The sequence below is a fragment of the Artemia sp. Qi Xiang Cuo genome, chromosome 14 (genome assembly GCF_049724085.1).
Source record: "Artemia sp. Qi Xiang Cuo chromosome 14, ASM4972408v1, whole genome shotgun sequence".
Taxonomy (NCBI): domain Eukaryota; kingdom Metazoa; phylum Arthropoda; class Branchiopoda; order Anostraca; family Artemiidae; genus Artemia; species Artemia sp. Qi Xiang Cuo.
In genome coordinates, this window is record NC_142807.1 from 38,387,459 (window position 1) to 38,404,623 (window position 17,165).

The following is a 17,165-nucleotide window of genomic DNA, read 5'->3' on the forward strand; positions in this document are numbered from 1 at the left end:
GTAATTCAAAAGGATTTTATTTCCATTTTCTTATATCTTACGCTATTCATAGGTAAAAGTACACAATCAATGGGAGCCCACTTTAGCGTTATGTGGAAGAAAAATAGAAAAATTGTGAATTACAAATAAAGAAATAACTTCTACAAAAGCAAATAAATGAAGATTGTTAACTGCTTGTTCCTTTTGACAAAACTGCAAAAGTTATAATATTCCGACCTTTTGCAACTTTGAAACTTTCACGGTCTGCTGTAACTTTGAAAATAGGTGGTCTGTCTAAATCTGTAACTCCTGACGAAAGGGTTAGCCTACTATTACTATCTGGACTTTAGAGTTAGGTAGCTGTGCTGAAATTTATATTTTTCAATGTTCTAGACAGTTTCACTTCTTCTTTCCCAGAAAAAGTTCTTACATTATTTTTTAATAGATTCCGGGGTTCTGAAATTGTTTAATTGTATACTTCCTCAAAAACTAAGAATTTTTGAAAATATCTATATGCTCAGTTTTGAAGGCAAACTGTAATGCAGTATGCCTTTCTTAATGATTTCTGTTACATAGCATAGTGATCCATCTGTACTGATACCTGGAATTTGGCTTAACTTCAGAGTTAGTAAATCTTTTTGCTTAACTGACTAAAAAAACTGCTACTTCGTCCTTTTCCAGTGTGTGCTCGAATTCTTTCACTGTTTTTTCTGTTACAGCTTCAAAATCTGATGTTATTCTTCCCATTAAGAAAAAAATTGAGATTCTGTATGTCCGAATATTGATAACCTGTTCTAAAATGATGTCTATAATATTCCCATTATAAAATCTGAGCTTGTTAAGATTTTCTACATTTAATAATGCAACATTTTCACCAGTAAATGTTGGAACTTGTCCTGATAATTTGTCTAAATATGGGGATTGTCAAGCCCGACAATTTTTTTGTGTGTATCTACAGTGGCTCTAGCCCAATATAAAACCAACGAATTTCTTGGGGGAGGAGTAGATAGAAGGTGTGAGGGGTGACCGGAGTTGAATTTTGATGGTGATTGTTTCCCTGGAGGTGTGTTGGAGAAGGCGATTGTTTTTTGTTTTTTTTTAGTTTAGGATGTTTCAAGGAATGTTTATACGGGTAATCGCTACGCGTTTTCAAAAATTAAATTTTTTCCCTTGCACAGTGTTGTATATTTTAGTTTATTAAGTTAAATAAAATTAAAATAAAAAATAATGTTCACCCGAATTCAAACGATTGAGAACTCACCACTGTCACTATTGCGACATTTTACATGTCCATTTTAGGCAGAGGTAGACTGGGCGGGGGGGCAAGGGGGTAATTGCCCCCTGGGCCGGTCCGTTTTGAGCCGCTTCGGGCCGGTCGGTTTTTTTTTTACGTACAAAAGTGCAGTTGACGTAATGTTCAACAAAAAATTCAGCTTGACAATTTTTCGGCTCTGTTAATATAGGCCTACTTACAGATTTAGCGTAGATACCAGCATTGTGCCCTAGGAAGGGACGGATCCTGCTGTCAAACAGGTTCGTTCATGGGCTGAAATGTGATAAATAACCCGGAGGTTGTCACTTGACCCTAGGTTCACACAGATACGATTTCACGCAAAAATGCGCATTTTTGCTCGACCCAGCAAGTTCCATGCGTTGTCCGATGCCCATTTCTGCATTGTGACGGCTCGACGCATGCATTGAAATATTTCAACTCATCCGGCAAAACGCATGCGTCATAGTGTTTAGAGTTGGTGGTTAGCGCTTTGACGGATGTACTCGACCGGTTTGGTATGAACAATTTTGCATTTTAGCTGCATCCGTTATGATTTCGTTGGATTTTTGTGAGTCATTCTGTCTGTGCCCGATTCCGTTAAAAGCTAGTAGAAGAGTCAGTACATACTGGAGCGTCAAGGTGTTCTGTTGGGAAGTGTTAAATGATAAATTTGTCCCATTCTCCTAAGTAAAAGGATTTTAGCTTAGTAAAAGTCTAGCATTTTGGCTATAACGTTTATCAGTATTAAACTTGTGACAAGATGGACGAGGTGACTGATGGAAAAGTTAAGGGAGGCGCGGAAAAACTGAGACTAGAGCGAAGAAAAGAACTTTCTGAGGCTGGAAAAGACCCAAAATAGAGAAAGTTATCATTTATACGGAGAACTAAGGTCAGTAAAACTATTTGCCGCTTTTTTTTCAACTTATGGGCTAGGATTCGAAGTTTTTTCTAAGTTGGTCTTAGATTCTAAGTATTTTTTTGCATGACTGTCACTTTTGATTACTTAAAGGCAGATCTTGATATCAAAAATATTCATATTATTGACATACTGTTCATATTATTGACATACGAATAAAGTAAACACGCCACTCGATGCCTATTTTTATGCTCTTTCCAAATAAAATAATCATTTTGTCGGATATGAATTTTACCCCCACCCCTATACATACCAATTCAGGGTATATATTTGCACATTAGGGGTGGGGGGGGGGCTTGTAAATTTTATTTCTGATTCAAATGGTAGGTAAGTTTAAACTTTACCCCCACCCCCCTAATGTGCAAATATTTATCCTTAACTGGTATATATAGGAGTGGGAGTGAAATTCATTTCCGGCAGAAATTATTATCACGTTCGGAAAGAGCATAAAAAAGGCATGGAGTGGTATGTTTACTTTATTCGTAAGTCAATAATATGATTTGCGAAAAATTTACCTGATCACCTAGCTATATCACCAACATTAAATTTTTATTTACTTAAGTTTCTCTCAGCTCCTTTCCCGTGATGAAAATTTTCAAACTGAAGGAATGTACCCCGGGTGTTTCACAACTTGGCTTTAGTTTTAATTTCAGACCATCAACAATCGAAAGGTTTCATTTTATCAACTTTTCATTGAGGTTTTTGTGTGACGCTCGGAAGCCGGAAGTAAGTTTGTATGAAAAAGCCGACAGCTTGTCTTTTATCTTCACCGTGGGAGTAAAAATCAGGGCTAATAATACCATTTATAGGTGAAAGAATTTTGAAGGCATTTTCAGAAAGTTTGCTTCAGGGAAGAGCAAGCAACCCCAGAAAATACAATACAGAGCTTAAAAAATAAGTAGATATAAGTCTTAGCACTCATTTGGTGATGAGTGACATTTTTTTTTATGAAAGTAATTTGTTTTACGTCATAAATTTGGAAAATGTGTCCACTTCATGTCCCAAATGTCTAAAATTGTCCATTTTTTGCCCTATTATGTCATTATGTCCAGGCACATAGGAATATGTCCTTTGAACATAAAATATGTCCAGTTGGCAACCCTGCTTTGGACTGTGGAAAAATCCTATCCGATCATTGAGTCTTGATAAAACCTGGTTTTTGTTGGCGGAAGGTTGAAAAGTGAATTTGAACCAAGATTCGGTGTCCTGGCTTCAGTGCCTGCGACATTTTACAGAAGTCTTGAGAACTTCACCCTACCTTGACTTCTTGTGTGCCTGGGTGTTCTTATGCTTATATTCTATTTTTAGAACCACATCGAAGAAGCACACGACATCGACCCAGTTTCAACGGAGGGTGAGCCAACATCGTCAAATCCTGTGACGCCTTCGAGACCAGTGGATCCAGTAGCAGAGGAATCTACACCGTATCTGAACCAAACTGGAAGTAGTGACTTGGACTCGAAGCTAGCTGATAGTGAACCACCTTTGGCAGTAAGTGTGTCTATTTCCTACTCTTTCCACAGAATTCGACACTAGCTCAGAAATTTAATTTCATGAGGTCACATCCGTTCCAGCCGACACCACCTCAAATAGAAAAGCCTAGCTTTGACTTTGCTTCAATTTACTACAGGAAACTTACCACTGGTTCCATCTCACTATCGTGGATTACTCTTGATACTAGATAAGTGACAATAAAAACAATTCTTTGCAGTAGTTACATCACATTTTCTGAAAGAAAGTTGAGCTTTCTTTTTGATTACACCAATTTTAGACATGCCCAAGAGAAAATCCAGGTACATAGAAAATCGAAAGTTCATATCACTTCGAATGATGTAAAGGCTTAAATCAAAAACTGTCGAGATATTGGATGGTACACAAAAAGAGCTTTGGCCAGTAAACGGAAAGAATCGATCCTGCAAAACATTCAAGTGCTGAATCGCGTTTTCGAGGTCAGGAAGCTGTTAGGGAGATAAGAATCACCTTTTCGAGCTCATGGTGACCAGGAGAGGCTTGAGCTTCTAATAAAACCTGGAATAATCCACTGGAAATTCGTTGAGATTAAGTTTTTGTTCTCGAAATATGACGTCCCTCTTAAAGAACATCTGGAAAAAGCAATAGACGATAGCAGAAAAAAATTGAACATGGATACGAGCAGAAAATCCAGAGACGCAGCTAAGGGGCGTCGCTCACTAGTCACTTTTCTTTCCAAGACGACGGTCCAAGACGAAATCTGTGAAAAAAGGTACAGCATCCAAATGGACACAACTCAAGACGCTGGGGTTGTGGACCAGGCTTCTATCGTGTTAAGATATGTGAAAGACGATGAAATTCACGAACGGCTCTTTGCTGTCGTAATTGTCCAAGATTCCAGCGGCAAGGGTATGAACGAACTTCTACAAGCCAAAATCGAAGAACATGGACCTAAGTACGAAAAGATAGATGCAGTATACTATACTAAAGATACTAAAGTATACTAAAGATATACTTAGATGCAGTGCACGTTTTGTCCTCAGTGGAAAACAGCATCTCTTTCGACTCAAAAACTGTATCTGAAGCCGACTCACTGCTGAGTAAGTTCGCGGAGTACAAACCACTCCTAATTACTCGATTGTTTCTTCTGTATTTGTAGTCATTGGCCCTATTCTCAGACACCTCCGGACAAAAAGATTTGGCTTTTAGACGGCCTGGAACACGGTTGACAAAGCAAGAAAGGATTTCGAGAGAATTTCTTTCGAAAGCGTCAAAGAGAACGGCTCCAAGTTCGTGTCAAAGATCCAGGGCCTTCTAGAGACCACTTTATTGGACCTTGAAATAAACTCAGAACTAGTAGTTTGTAGTTTTTCCGAGAAAAAGTGCGTCCAGGGAGACATGGTAAAAGGTTCTTAACCTGAAAATCCACAACAGCAATTTTGAGTAAAAGTTTTCAGGTTAGTAATTGACCAAATAACAACCAGCCCGAAAGAAAGATTTTCAGAAAGAAAGAAAGCTTATTTCCGACGTATATTTCTTGCAGCCTACTACGTTCAGCCTTGTCTGTCGAGGTGAAATGCCAGAGTCAGCCCTTCAAAACGTTGCAGCGGTGGTGGAGCTTTCTCATAACGAGCTGAGGTCAGAGGTAAAAAGCTTTGCCTCAGTTTACGACAAAATTACTAGCACGAGTCGTAGAAATAGCCAGGATTGGCCTAGCGCAGAATATGAGGATGAGCTCAAAGCTGAATGTGGAGGGGCTAATGTGCGAGCTTGCTATTCGTGCAACAACTACATAATTTGCGCATATCGGCTGCTATTTAAGCTCAATCTGTGCTCATCACCTTACACTTCAGTTTTTATGGCCTACGAATATCTGGTGACGCTTTCGTTTTCGCAATTCAGCTGTGAAAGATCCATCAGCAAACTGAAGCTCATTAAGACAAGATTAAGAACTACAATATCAGATGATCTCTTGGAAGCATTCATGTTGATGTCATGTGAGTGGGAACTGCTCGATTTAGTGCAGTTTGAAGATGTTTTAGAAGACGTGAAAAGAGATTCGAAGGCTTTAACATCCCTTTTATCAGTGCAGTATTTTTTTCCCCTTTTAGTCCAGTTATTTTGTTTTGTATCTGATCAAAATATATATTTTGTGTTGTGATGGAAGGTCAAAAAACTTTCAGGGGTGTTAAACAACCTTTTGAGATGGAAACATACTGTGAGTGTTCTTTGGCCCAAATATCCACGATGCAGGACGAAAGCTGAAAATTTTATACAGCTGAAAATACGATGCCTCTCTCCCTTTGTGTGGAAACCTGAGCAACACCGAGTCCAACCGAGCATCAGGGAGATCTGGCACAAAAAATGATTAGTGATATCTGTCCTCTTCCTAGTGTAAGCCTATTTCTTATTTAGCGGGTAGTAGCCTACTAATTTGCCTGGTGGCGCGAATTTCGGTGGGAATGACTCGGAGTGCAATTTACACTCGTTGTTCAAGGCCATTTCTGATTAAACACGAACAAGTTCCTTGTATAAGGAGGGCCATAGGTAGGGCCGTTTAACCCAAAATGCCCCCTTGGCTTTTCGCTCCCAGTCCGCCTCTGATTTTAGGGTAGGTTACCTTAATACTCTTAGTGGCCCACTTATAGTCCTTAGACCCTTTGGGTGCTGATGGCCAATGTAACTCCAAGACTGGATGCATATCTCTGATCGCGTGTAGTCCAAGCTATTCTCTGGGAGCAAGGGGGTCCAATTCTTGACCGTAAATCCACCCTAAATCGAAGCAACTTACATGAACAGCAAAGATATTTTTTAAGTTCGGTAGATTTTTATCGTTCTCCAAAATGACATCAACTTCGAATGTAAAACAAAGTTAAATTGCAGCTGCCACTATAAAACAATGAAAACGAATTCAGAATTGGCTAACCAACTTAAGTTTTTCTTTTCCAGTCAATCCATATCCTGCTAAGCCCTAGTTACTTACCTCTGAAACCATAAATTACATCTTATGATAAACATTCTATCTGTGTTGTTCCAAATCTCAGTAAACGGGCAAGTTACAAAACTGTTAACCAAAACTGTTTAACCTGATGTATTTGGTCACAGCTTGCTTTATACAATAAATGTCAATCTTCTTACATTCTTTAATTAATTATCAATGGGCAATCTGTCATCCTTCATTAGCAGAACGTGTCCTCACCATTTCAACCTTTTTCTCATTACAGCCCAAGAAAGTGGGATTAAAAAATATTTTCGTGCAGCTTACTGTTTGAGATACGGTTCAGTCAGTCAGGCACCCAAAACAATCTGTAGACAATTTCTCATATTTTTTTTTACCAAATCATCCCCCATTTTTCGAAGTGCCAACGCTTCAGAACCATACTTGACCACTTTAATCACTGTAGCTTCCAATATTTTAATCTTGGTGCGCAGACTTTTCTTCCTATTCTTCCAAACTTTATCAACTGTGAAAAAACACCCTGGGCCTTGGCTATTCTACTTATAAACTATTCACTACACTAACCATCTTTACTAATAATACCTAGACAAGTAAAGATGTCTACTTGAACGAGCATCTAGTTACTCAACATCACCTTCACTTATTCTTAGTCTAAAACGACTTAGTCTCCTTAACATTAATTTTCAGACGTATACTGGAACTCGCAAAACCTCTAAAAATGCGTTCATTTTGCTACCATTTTCATCTAAGATGCGGAAATCATCTGCATAATCTAAGTCTAGGAGAGTTTTGCTCCCCCCGTTGATTCCGTGTTCTCCCATTGCCTTTCCCATACTCCTTAGGACAAAGTCTATCAGAATGATCCATATAAATGGGGATAGGACGCTAACCTAATTTCTTACCTGAACCGCAACAATGTTATTCCCGCGGATAGCATTAATCACTTTAATTAAATTATCTGATGTATCATGCAAGGATAGAACTTTCGCTAAAGCTCTTCTATCAGATGGATCAAACGCTTACTCATAATCTATAAAACTGAAGACCAAAGGTATTTGGTGACTCAGGCACTTCTCAATTATTAATCTAAGAGTGAAAATATGATCAACACATCCTCTCCTTTTTCTAAAACCACAATATTCTTCTATTAAAACTTTATCTACAGCATCTCTAAGTCTAAAAAGCATCATCAGACTGAGTAATTTGCTTCCTACACAAACCAAGCTAATGTATCTATAATTATCACACTTACTCTTATCATCTTTCTTATAGAGGGGTGTTTAATTAGAGTTTTCCTAAAATCGGTAGGTATTTCTCCTTTAAATGTTTTTTTATTCTTAATCTTCAGTAACTTATCTCTAACCTCATAATAACCATATTAAAAAAAAAAACTCATTTACCACACTATCTGCACATAGGGCCTTAATATTTTTTAATCCTTTTAGTACTGTTACTAATTCTTCCTCACAAAATCAATCTTCCTTCACATCCAAAGTGTCAAAAACTTTTTCATTCTTTTCTATATCTTTTACTGTAAATCTATCAGAGTTTAGAACATTCTCAGAATGTTCCACTCATCTCTGTTTAACTTTTTACTCATCACTAATTGTGGCCCCGTTCCTATCTTTAACTGGGACAAGTCTACATTGAATGTTCTCTCTCAGTTTATTAACATGCAGTACTCTATTTTACTATTATGCCGTCTGGCTGCATTTTCCAGATCTTCAGCAATTTTATCCATGGCATCCACCTCACACCTCCTTAATTCATATTTCAATACCTTCTCTACTTTCTTTGCATCCTTTTATTTTGCTATTATATATCACTCAAATCATTCTTCTACAAGCCCCTCCACCTCTCTATTAAGCATAAAGCATTTTCACTAATATTCCTAGCTGCGTTTCTAACTTTCTTCCCTAAGACACCATCAGTGCCTTCACAAATAATTTTCCTAAAATTATTCCCTCCATATTCTACATTGTCAAATTTTAAACTCTCCAGTTTAGTATTCAATGACTCGTGGAAAGTTTTTATCAGATTCTCATCCTGGATTCTAACAAGGTCATAGCATCCCCAATACATTAAGCTAGTATGTCAAGCAAATTTCCATTGACACTATTTAAAGGAACTTAAACTCCTTTTCTCATTACGTGGTTTTGAGCATGAACTGCTGAATAAAACTATCCAAATGATTATCCTGATGCGTTCATAAAATTATCATCAACTGTATCCTTCTCACACTTATCAAAGCCCCCCTCCATGTGAGCTTTACGTATTACAATTCGATTCGTGTTAACTTTAGACTGCACAACTCAATAAACCGCTTCAAATGCCACAAAGTGACACTTCGTATAGCATTATTCACCTTGAAATTACCAAATTTGAAAGGAGTGGTTTGAAGGAGGAAAACAATTATGGAAATTAATGTTCTTTACTTGAGTGTCGCAATTGTACACTATCATTGTAAACTTACATAAAGTGTAATTTATGCTTACACTGCGAAAATATTTTATTCTCCCACGAAGGCAGACTACTATTTTGATTTTTTTGTAGAAGTCCCTTTAGTGATTGTGAAAAAAGGAACACCAAACGAGCATGACTTTTAAATACGATTTAAAATTTAAGCTTTCTTCGCCACATAGCAAATTCTTCGAAGTCTGATTTCATCCATGCAGTTGTGTCAAACATAGTAGCCTAAACTCACCTTGGTGATAGCACCTATAAATTATGCTTGACATTTATAGAGTAACAGATATTATCTGTAGAAAATTCCCAAAATATTCTCAGACATCCTGAAACTCAAAAATAAACTTTTACAATATTGAGTGCCGTTGTCTTGTTAACAATTGCCATTCGCATAAGAGACAAAGATTTTTGCTCGCGCTGTCTATTAGGCTGATTAATAACCAGAAAAAATAGCACAGTGCACTGTTTCTTTATGTGTAGTACTATTGAACATTCCAAAAAGTAAATCCAGTTACCTTTATAGGATAGAAAAAAATTAAGTTTCATTATAAAAGGACGGACATGTAGGACTTAAACGAAAAAAAGGAAGAAGTAATCACCCCGTTTCTGCCCAAACTTAGTTTGATTTAGTGTTGGTCAATGAGAAAAATGGCGATTAGTGAAAGAATTCTTTGGTAGCCTACAGTGATGGAATACCAAATAATTGGCTTCAATGGCACAGAAAGTGAAACAAGAACAGTTTTATGGAACTACAAAATAGTGTATTTCAAAAACTAAATAACCTTCTCTTTTTTTTTGCAGATGTCCCGATATCATATGTAGCGCCGGGAATGTACCAGAATCAAGGCCCATTCAATCCAAACTACCAATAGCCTATTCTGTCATTTGTTATTGCCGCATTTATTGTTTGTAGAACTGATGCGTATAACGCTTCGACTTTTAATAGCTATTTTACCTTGACTCTTTGTATGAAATGAGGCAAATAAACAAGCGACATATATAATGTACTGTACTATGAAGAAATTATCAAGAAAAAATTAACGAGATAAAGAGGAAAAAAAGAGCTAAGAATGGAGACTGCTTCAATTGTCAATGGTCTTCATTACGGCTAGTCAAACTTTTGCCGTGATTTCCCCTGATCCAGCTATTCCAGGCGGGGTAATTAATAAAAAGGGGTTATGCAACGTTTAGTTTATGGAAGTGATGCGTGCACCCCGATTTTCCCCAGCTTAAGAGACCAGATGAATTTATACAATCTACTATGCAGTACAATGATTCTTGAACCTTTTTAAGATTTTTGCATGACTGTAATAGTATTTAAGATGGGCTCAAAGACCCTATTTTTTTTTTACCGAAACAAGACATTTTTGGCAAACAATTTCTATAAAAACAAAAATATTTTTCTGGAAATTATTTGTTCATTAAGAAAACGGCAATCCTAAAAATTAAATAAAAAAAAACAAGTTTTTTTCAACTGAAAGTAAGGAGCAACATTAAAACTTCAAACGAACAGAAGCCATTATGTATATGAGGGGGTTGCCCTTTCCTCAACATCTCGCTCTTTACACTAAAGTTTCTAAGTACTTTTAAAAAAGCTTCTTATTGTTCTAATTAAACGAGCCTTGTGTTTCAGGAGTCGTTCTTAAAGAATTGAGACAAAATTCAAACTTTCTTCACAATCGAGAAGTTCAACTATAGCAGTTTAACAGTAATTAAGCGATTTATTTCGTGCAATTGAAATTTATACCTCGCCATTTTAATCTAAGCCCAGAACTTATCAATCATATCTTGGTTCTCAAGATGCCTACATGCAAGTTGTCGATTCTTCAAAAATGTCAGATGAACCAAATTATCGATTGTAGAAGTATTAGAATCTTAAGGACTTTCTCCAATTAAAATGTGTCATATCTTTGAGAATCTTTGGTTATGCAAAAATATGGTTAAAATCACACTAAGAAGACTTCTTTTTTAAGCTTTCCACTTTTCTTTTAAATCTACGTTGTATAATGTAATACCTATGAATTACCAGAACTGAACTGCGTTTCACTTTTAGAGAAGCTGCTTTAGGATCAAGTATCAATTAAAGGTTTTCTCTTAGGTGAATTTTCAACTCTTGCCCTGTTCTTTCAGGAGAAAAAAATCTAAAAAAAAAAAAAAAAAAAGAAAGAAATGGCGTTTATGTATTTCCCCTGCCAGCTCAAAAAAATTTGTCTCATGACGTACAGTATATCAATTTATGATGCGTTGAAGACAGCCAAGTTATCTTTTATTTTGGACGCTTTTCGACTTCAATCAAACAAATGCAGCTAAATCAGCAATAATTCAGTAGAATTTTGTTGGTTGATAAGGCAAATAAAAACTAGGCCTATGTTGGATTTTATGGGGCCTGAGTCCGACCCAGTAAAAATATTTCCTTGTGTTACACCAGAACAATGGCCCCTGCGTCGTAGCTGCAGCAATATTTCATGAAGCCATGAGATCGGACATCTTGGCACTTCTAAGAATCTATGAGCCTTTAAGATGTATACTCTTTCATAATTATTATAATTGGCAAAGAGAAAAGAAGAAGTAACTGGCTCAAATCAGCTCAGGTACACCGATTAAAAGCAGCTTATGTTCATCAAACTTCAGCCACAAACAGCTGACATTTCTGTTCACATACTTTCTTACTCTTTTCATTTCGACACGCAAAACCAGACAAGTTATATAGATTAAAAAATAACAACAACGAAAAAAAAATTGATGGTTTTTTTTTGTGTGGACGGTTGAAACTCGAAAAACTACTTTAGATTTTTCCCCAATCTTAGATTAGTCTTCGTCACTCATCTCAGCAAATTTGTGACATAGGATGACACAAGTACTTTTTTTATATTGTCCATAAAAGTACTATCAGCAAAACTTAACCAAAACAGGACAATAACACAAAGATTTTTAATTATTATTTACAAAAACATCTTTGCTTTTGAGTTGGTTGCGCTTCTAGAAATGTTTCAATGCAAATATTCCAAGGGCTACTGCGAATGTAGATGATTGTTGAAACTTCTCACCCCAACATATAATATATATAAAAAAAAAAAAAAAAAAAAAAAAACTCGGCAAGCAAGGAAAAGAATAGTTGAGTAAAAGTTTGTTCCTAAAAATTTTCCTTCTTTCAGCAAAAAAAAAAAAAAAAAAAAAAAAAAAAAAAAAAAAAAAAAAAAAAAGTATTTTATCTGACTTATAGCAACTTGATGTTAAAGGCTAAATAATGAATCACCTAACAGTAAAGGCAATCTAAAACATCTTTGTTAGTTTTACAACACTATATATTGAATTGAATATTTTGTTTTACATATAAACTGTATAAACATAGATACCTAAATATGATTAAAGTATAAAAAAGGGACAAAATTAATCTGAATCCGAGTCATCAAACTTATAGCTGATTTGCTTCTTGCCACGACCTGTTGTCGCTCTCGGAGGGGGCTGAAAGGAATCATCAAGAATACTCAAGTCATCATCAGAATCAACCGTTTTCTTCTTTCCTCCCTAAATTAAAAACCATATTAAAATAACACAGAATACAAAATAAATAGCGAACTGACAACACCCTTCTTAAAATAATTTTGAAAATTAACTTTAAATAAAAAATAAAAAAGAAGAAACGGTATATTTGTATAGCCCAAGAAATACTTAAAAGCTATTTTGGGCGATTTCCGTGCGGCCTTTTTTCATGGACAGTGGTTAGAATATCATCTATTATAAATTTTGGCCTTAAAAATGTTTTGTTCTGATACTGATCCGCCCTTTGTGGTTTTCCGATATTTAAAGTTTGGTAATCGACATGTATGGGAAACCTAACTTAGTTCGGTTTGCCTAATATAGATTCACCGACATTTAGAGTTTAGTAATAGAAAATCGTAGACGATATTAAAACACATACAAAAAAAAAGATATCTTATCTTTTCAATAGTATTTAATTATTTTGATTAATTTTGAACCTAATCATTAAAATCCAAACCAGAGGTGCAATTTCCTTTAGGGGTTTCCTTATTCTACTGTCTGATTCATGGGAACGTTTAGGCTTATAAACGCATCAAAAAGTTGAAAGTTATTGAGATAGGTTTGGGCCGAGTCCCTTCATGGGCACACATTACAACCAAAGTACAAACAAAATGATCGAATAAATGTAACACCCTCCTCATATGTGTTAGTTGCAATCCATTTATAAGGCCTAGAACTCAGATTTCAGTTTTAAGAGTTTCAACCAATCATATTTAAGGTGAGCACTTTTATGTGACCCAGAAACTTTATGTTGTTCAAAAAGAAGATCCGTAGTTAATAAGAATTTTATTATTTTAACGTTGGAACGGCATTTCAGCAATAGCGTTTAGTCGACGTGAACAACGTCATTCATAAATATTCTTCTAGCTTATATACGCGTGGATGAAAAAAAGAAGAAGAAATAGTTTAAGAAAGAGATTGACAAGAAGAATAGATATGACACATGTGCAAAATAATGTTGTCATCATGTGTGAAGACAAGTCGTTTGAATATCGATACGTCGAGGATAGGAGAAAAAAGGAATGAGATAGCTAGAATATAGTAAACGTAGTCATGCCTAGGGAAGGATAAATCAAGAGTTTCGGCAACCTGGTCTTTATTCCTTTTTCTTGTGACTGTTGATATTATCTTTTGGATTACAGAGAATCAATCACTAACGGGTTGTAAATCATAAAAAAAGCTTGTCAAAAAAGAAAACGTTTGTCATTCCTTTCAGTTGTGTTCTATGTCAATTTTCTGCTTCGGGCAGAGGCATAGCAGTACAAATCATACTAAGCCTACTTTAAATCACCAAGCACACAATTTTCTTCGATTCCTTTTCCCTTTGAAACAGATTTTGTCGGCCGTAACAAGTTCTTTTCAGTCCAAAAGTCTAAAAATTGCATTTGAAATCCCTAAAAAACTAAAAAAGAGCCTACTATTATATACTTTTCAAAATCGCTAAAAAAAAAATTGGCAAAAATGAGATAAAAATAAATAAATAATAATAATAATAAAAAAAAAGTGAGTAGCAGATTTAGGTTTTCAGTGATTTCTTTTGCATGAAATTATCTTTTACTACTTTATTTGCATCGACCGACTTCCAGAAAGGGTTGATATAACTGAGAATGAAATTATTTTCCTGAATATAGCAATTAATTAAAAAAGAAAATGGAGAAAACAAAACTGCAAACAATTGACAAACAGCAAGTAACAGCAATTTTTTTTTCTGTGGCAGGATTACCCCACATGACCTTGGGAGATTCCTCGTTATTCAAACCTGTGTGTGCAGTTATAAAAGTTATACATTGAGAATATCTAACAAATGTAAGTGATTATGATTGCTTTAATTTATCTTTCGCCTAAAAAGAGAAGTACATTTAGGATATACATAAACATTTAAGGATACAGTTGACACGAGGACAATAGATACTACTCTTCTATAAATGAGCATGGAGTAGCCAATAGTTGACAATCCTTTCAGCTTGGATGATATATGGTAAACATCACATATACATAAAGAAGATACTTCTTTTAACATCGTAGCGACGTTATTGGTCCTAGTTATCTTAAGAACACATAATTCATTGCTATTGAATCAAGATAGGCCATGCACTACTAGCACATCCTTCTATTCGTTCCTTCACCATCACAAGTACCTGTCCAGTACACATAAAATACAACTTTTCTCTGATATATCGCTGAAAACCAATGATAAAGACATTCAGAGCATCATTAATGGCGGATCACTGGAAAACCCGTCTCCAAGGCTATAAAAACGGCTACATGGAACTGTAAATACAATACTATTGAGCATCTTCTTCAGGCAGACAAAGTCTAGCAGATTGTTTTCTTCCCGTTTTACCAAATTCCATGAGACAACGACCATATCACTAGTGCCTTTCAACTTACCATAAAGGAAGATCAACTTTAAGTTTTCCGCATCAAATTTATCTTTCGGAAATTTAAAATTATTCATTTTTTAAAGCTATATGCTCAAAGATGGCATCAGAGGTAACACTGTAATGTTGCCTGTAAAAGTCCCTTTGAGAAAAAGGGTAAAAATTGAGGCGAATATTTACAATTAGGACTCGTTACGAGACCCGGTAAATTCTAGTAAACCCAAAACTCTGACTACTTTCCTAAAACCCTTCATAAATACAATTATGATTTATTTTTATCCTTTTGAATCACTAAAAGATGAAAACGTTACAATATTCTGAAAAATTCAAGTCATTTTAATACGCGAATTAGAGTTTTAGTAAATATTGATGTATTTATTTAACCTTGAAAATTTGGAATTGAAGTTGAAACCAGTACACCATACTGGGCCCCAATTTAGTGATATCATCCACCAGCCTTGTCAATGATCTTGCACTAGTTGCTAGGTCTGTTAACCAGTTAACAGTTGCCTTATAAGCCCGGTACGACAGAACAGCAAATCCTTTGGCACCTCCAAGATCAGTTTTACAAATTAGCCGTAAAAGTGTACAACACACTCTATCTCCCTCTATGATTAATTGTAGCTATATAAAATGCTTACCTTCTTTGGCTTCGAGGAGAAATCATCCTCAGAATCTGAGGCGGCGGCAGTCTTTTTTGGAGGGGCTTTCTTTGCAGGTGCTTTCTTTTTCTTCGAGGAATCATCAGAAAAATCATCTTCGGAATCTGAGGCGACAGCAGTCTTCTTCGGAAGGGCTTTCTTTGCAGGTGCTTTCTTTTTCTTCTGGGAACCATCAGAAAAATCATCTTCAGAATCTGAGGCGACAGCAGTCTTCTTTGGAGGGGCTTTCTTTGCAGGTGCTTTTTTTTTCTTCGCGGAAGAACTCTCATCATCGGAATCGGTTACGGACATTTTAGCAGAAGCTTTTTTGGTTTCCGTTTTCTTAGGCTGCTTAGGCTCTTTTGGTTTGCCGTTCGATTTTGGCAGTAACTTCTTCCCTGGCTTGGCTGCAAATACGATAAGTCCTCAGAGTCTTGTTAATTTAGAGAATTCCATGAAAAGGCATGATTAAAGCAAAATATATAGCAACATGCAAGTTCACAATCGAGCCTTTCAAAGTTGCAGACAAAAGAAGCAACTTTCAGCTCAGTTGTATTTTTTAATCAACAGTATATTTATTCTTAAAAAGAAAAATACTTTAAAGAAAACATTACTAATATCATTCTTACACGGCTCTATATCCACTGTTGACAGGTTAGGTAGAAAAACAGAACAAGAAAGAATATGAACCAACAATGGAGGTTAAGAGAAATGATGTAATATCGTCCATTTATATGCAAGCTATTTGTTTATATTTTAACTTGAAAAAAAAGAAAGAGAAAAAAAGAAGAGAGAGAGAGAGAGAGAGAGAGAGAGAGAGAGAGAGAGAGAGAGAGAGAGAGAGAGAGAGATTTTTGTTTGTACCCACCATGTGATAATGAGAAGAACATTAAAATAAAGTCATGGAAAGAGAGAAAACAGAAAAAAAATAATATGTCAAAATTGCGCAATATAATAATTGTAAAAAAGAAGCTAAGTTTGTCCCAATTTTGGGCTTAGTAATTGAAGGAGTAAAGCCAAATCCACTCACACTTTAAACCTAGCCAAACAATTCATGGCTCGATCTACTATTTTTGTTCGATTATCTTCACATAGTAGGGATAGGGTGGTCGATGTCCATTCAAAATGGAGCCGAAGTGAACCTTACGTTAAATTACTAATTAAGAAAGCAGTCTCTCCACAATGTATATGTACACAGTACATATGCAACAACAATTATTTACAGAAATTGAACAATAAATGTATATATTGCATTCCTACTAAATTCATTTAAACTTAATACAATGGACACCAAATAAGACAATTTCAGGCGTTCTCCACCCATCAATTCTTCTTATCGCGAAGCCATTATATGGCAAGTAAAAGATTTTACTGAAAATACAATTTACCAATATATCCCAGAGGCGACGAGTCGAGACTAGAGACACGGACAAAGAAGTAATTACAGACTGCGTTACAGATGACAGGGTTAAAAGTCACCGAGTTTTGAACACTTGTGACTCAATTTTTGACAGAACTCTTTTGACACATTTTACCC

At 35.8% G+C, this 17,165-nt stretch overlaps 2 protein-coding genes across 2 annotated transcripts in view; one reads left to right on the plus strand and one right to left on the minus strand.

Moving 5' to 3' along the window:
• The window catches only part of LOC148944440 (uncharacterized), a 32,317-nt gene extending 22,255 nt beyond the window's left edge, over window positions 1-10,062 (plus strand). The window contains exon 4 of the mRNA XM_089100200.1: window positions 9,865-10,062. Within this exon, the coding sequence (XP_088956326.1) occupies window positions 9,865-9,935 (71 nt within the window). The 3' untranslated portion in view covers window positions 9,936-10,062. The remainder of the gene's footprint in view (window positions 1-9,864) is intronic.
• Window positions 10,063-12,350: 2,288 nt separating this feature from the next.
• The window catches only part of LOC148944441 (DNA topoisomerase 2-alpha-like), a 78,777-nt gene continuing 73,962 nt past the window's right edge, over window positions 12,351-17,165 (minus strand). The window contains 2 exon segments of the mRNA XM_089100285.1: window positions 12,351-12,591; window positions 15,629-16,035. Coding sequence (XP_088956411.1) covers window positions 12,454-12,591; window positions 15,629-16,035 — 545 coding nt within the window. The 3' untranslated portion in view covers window positions 12,351-12,453.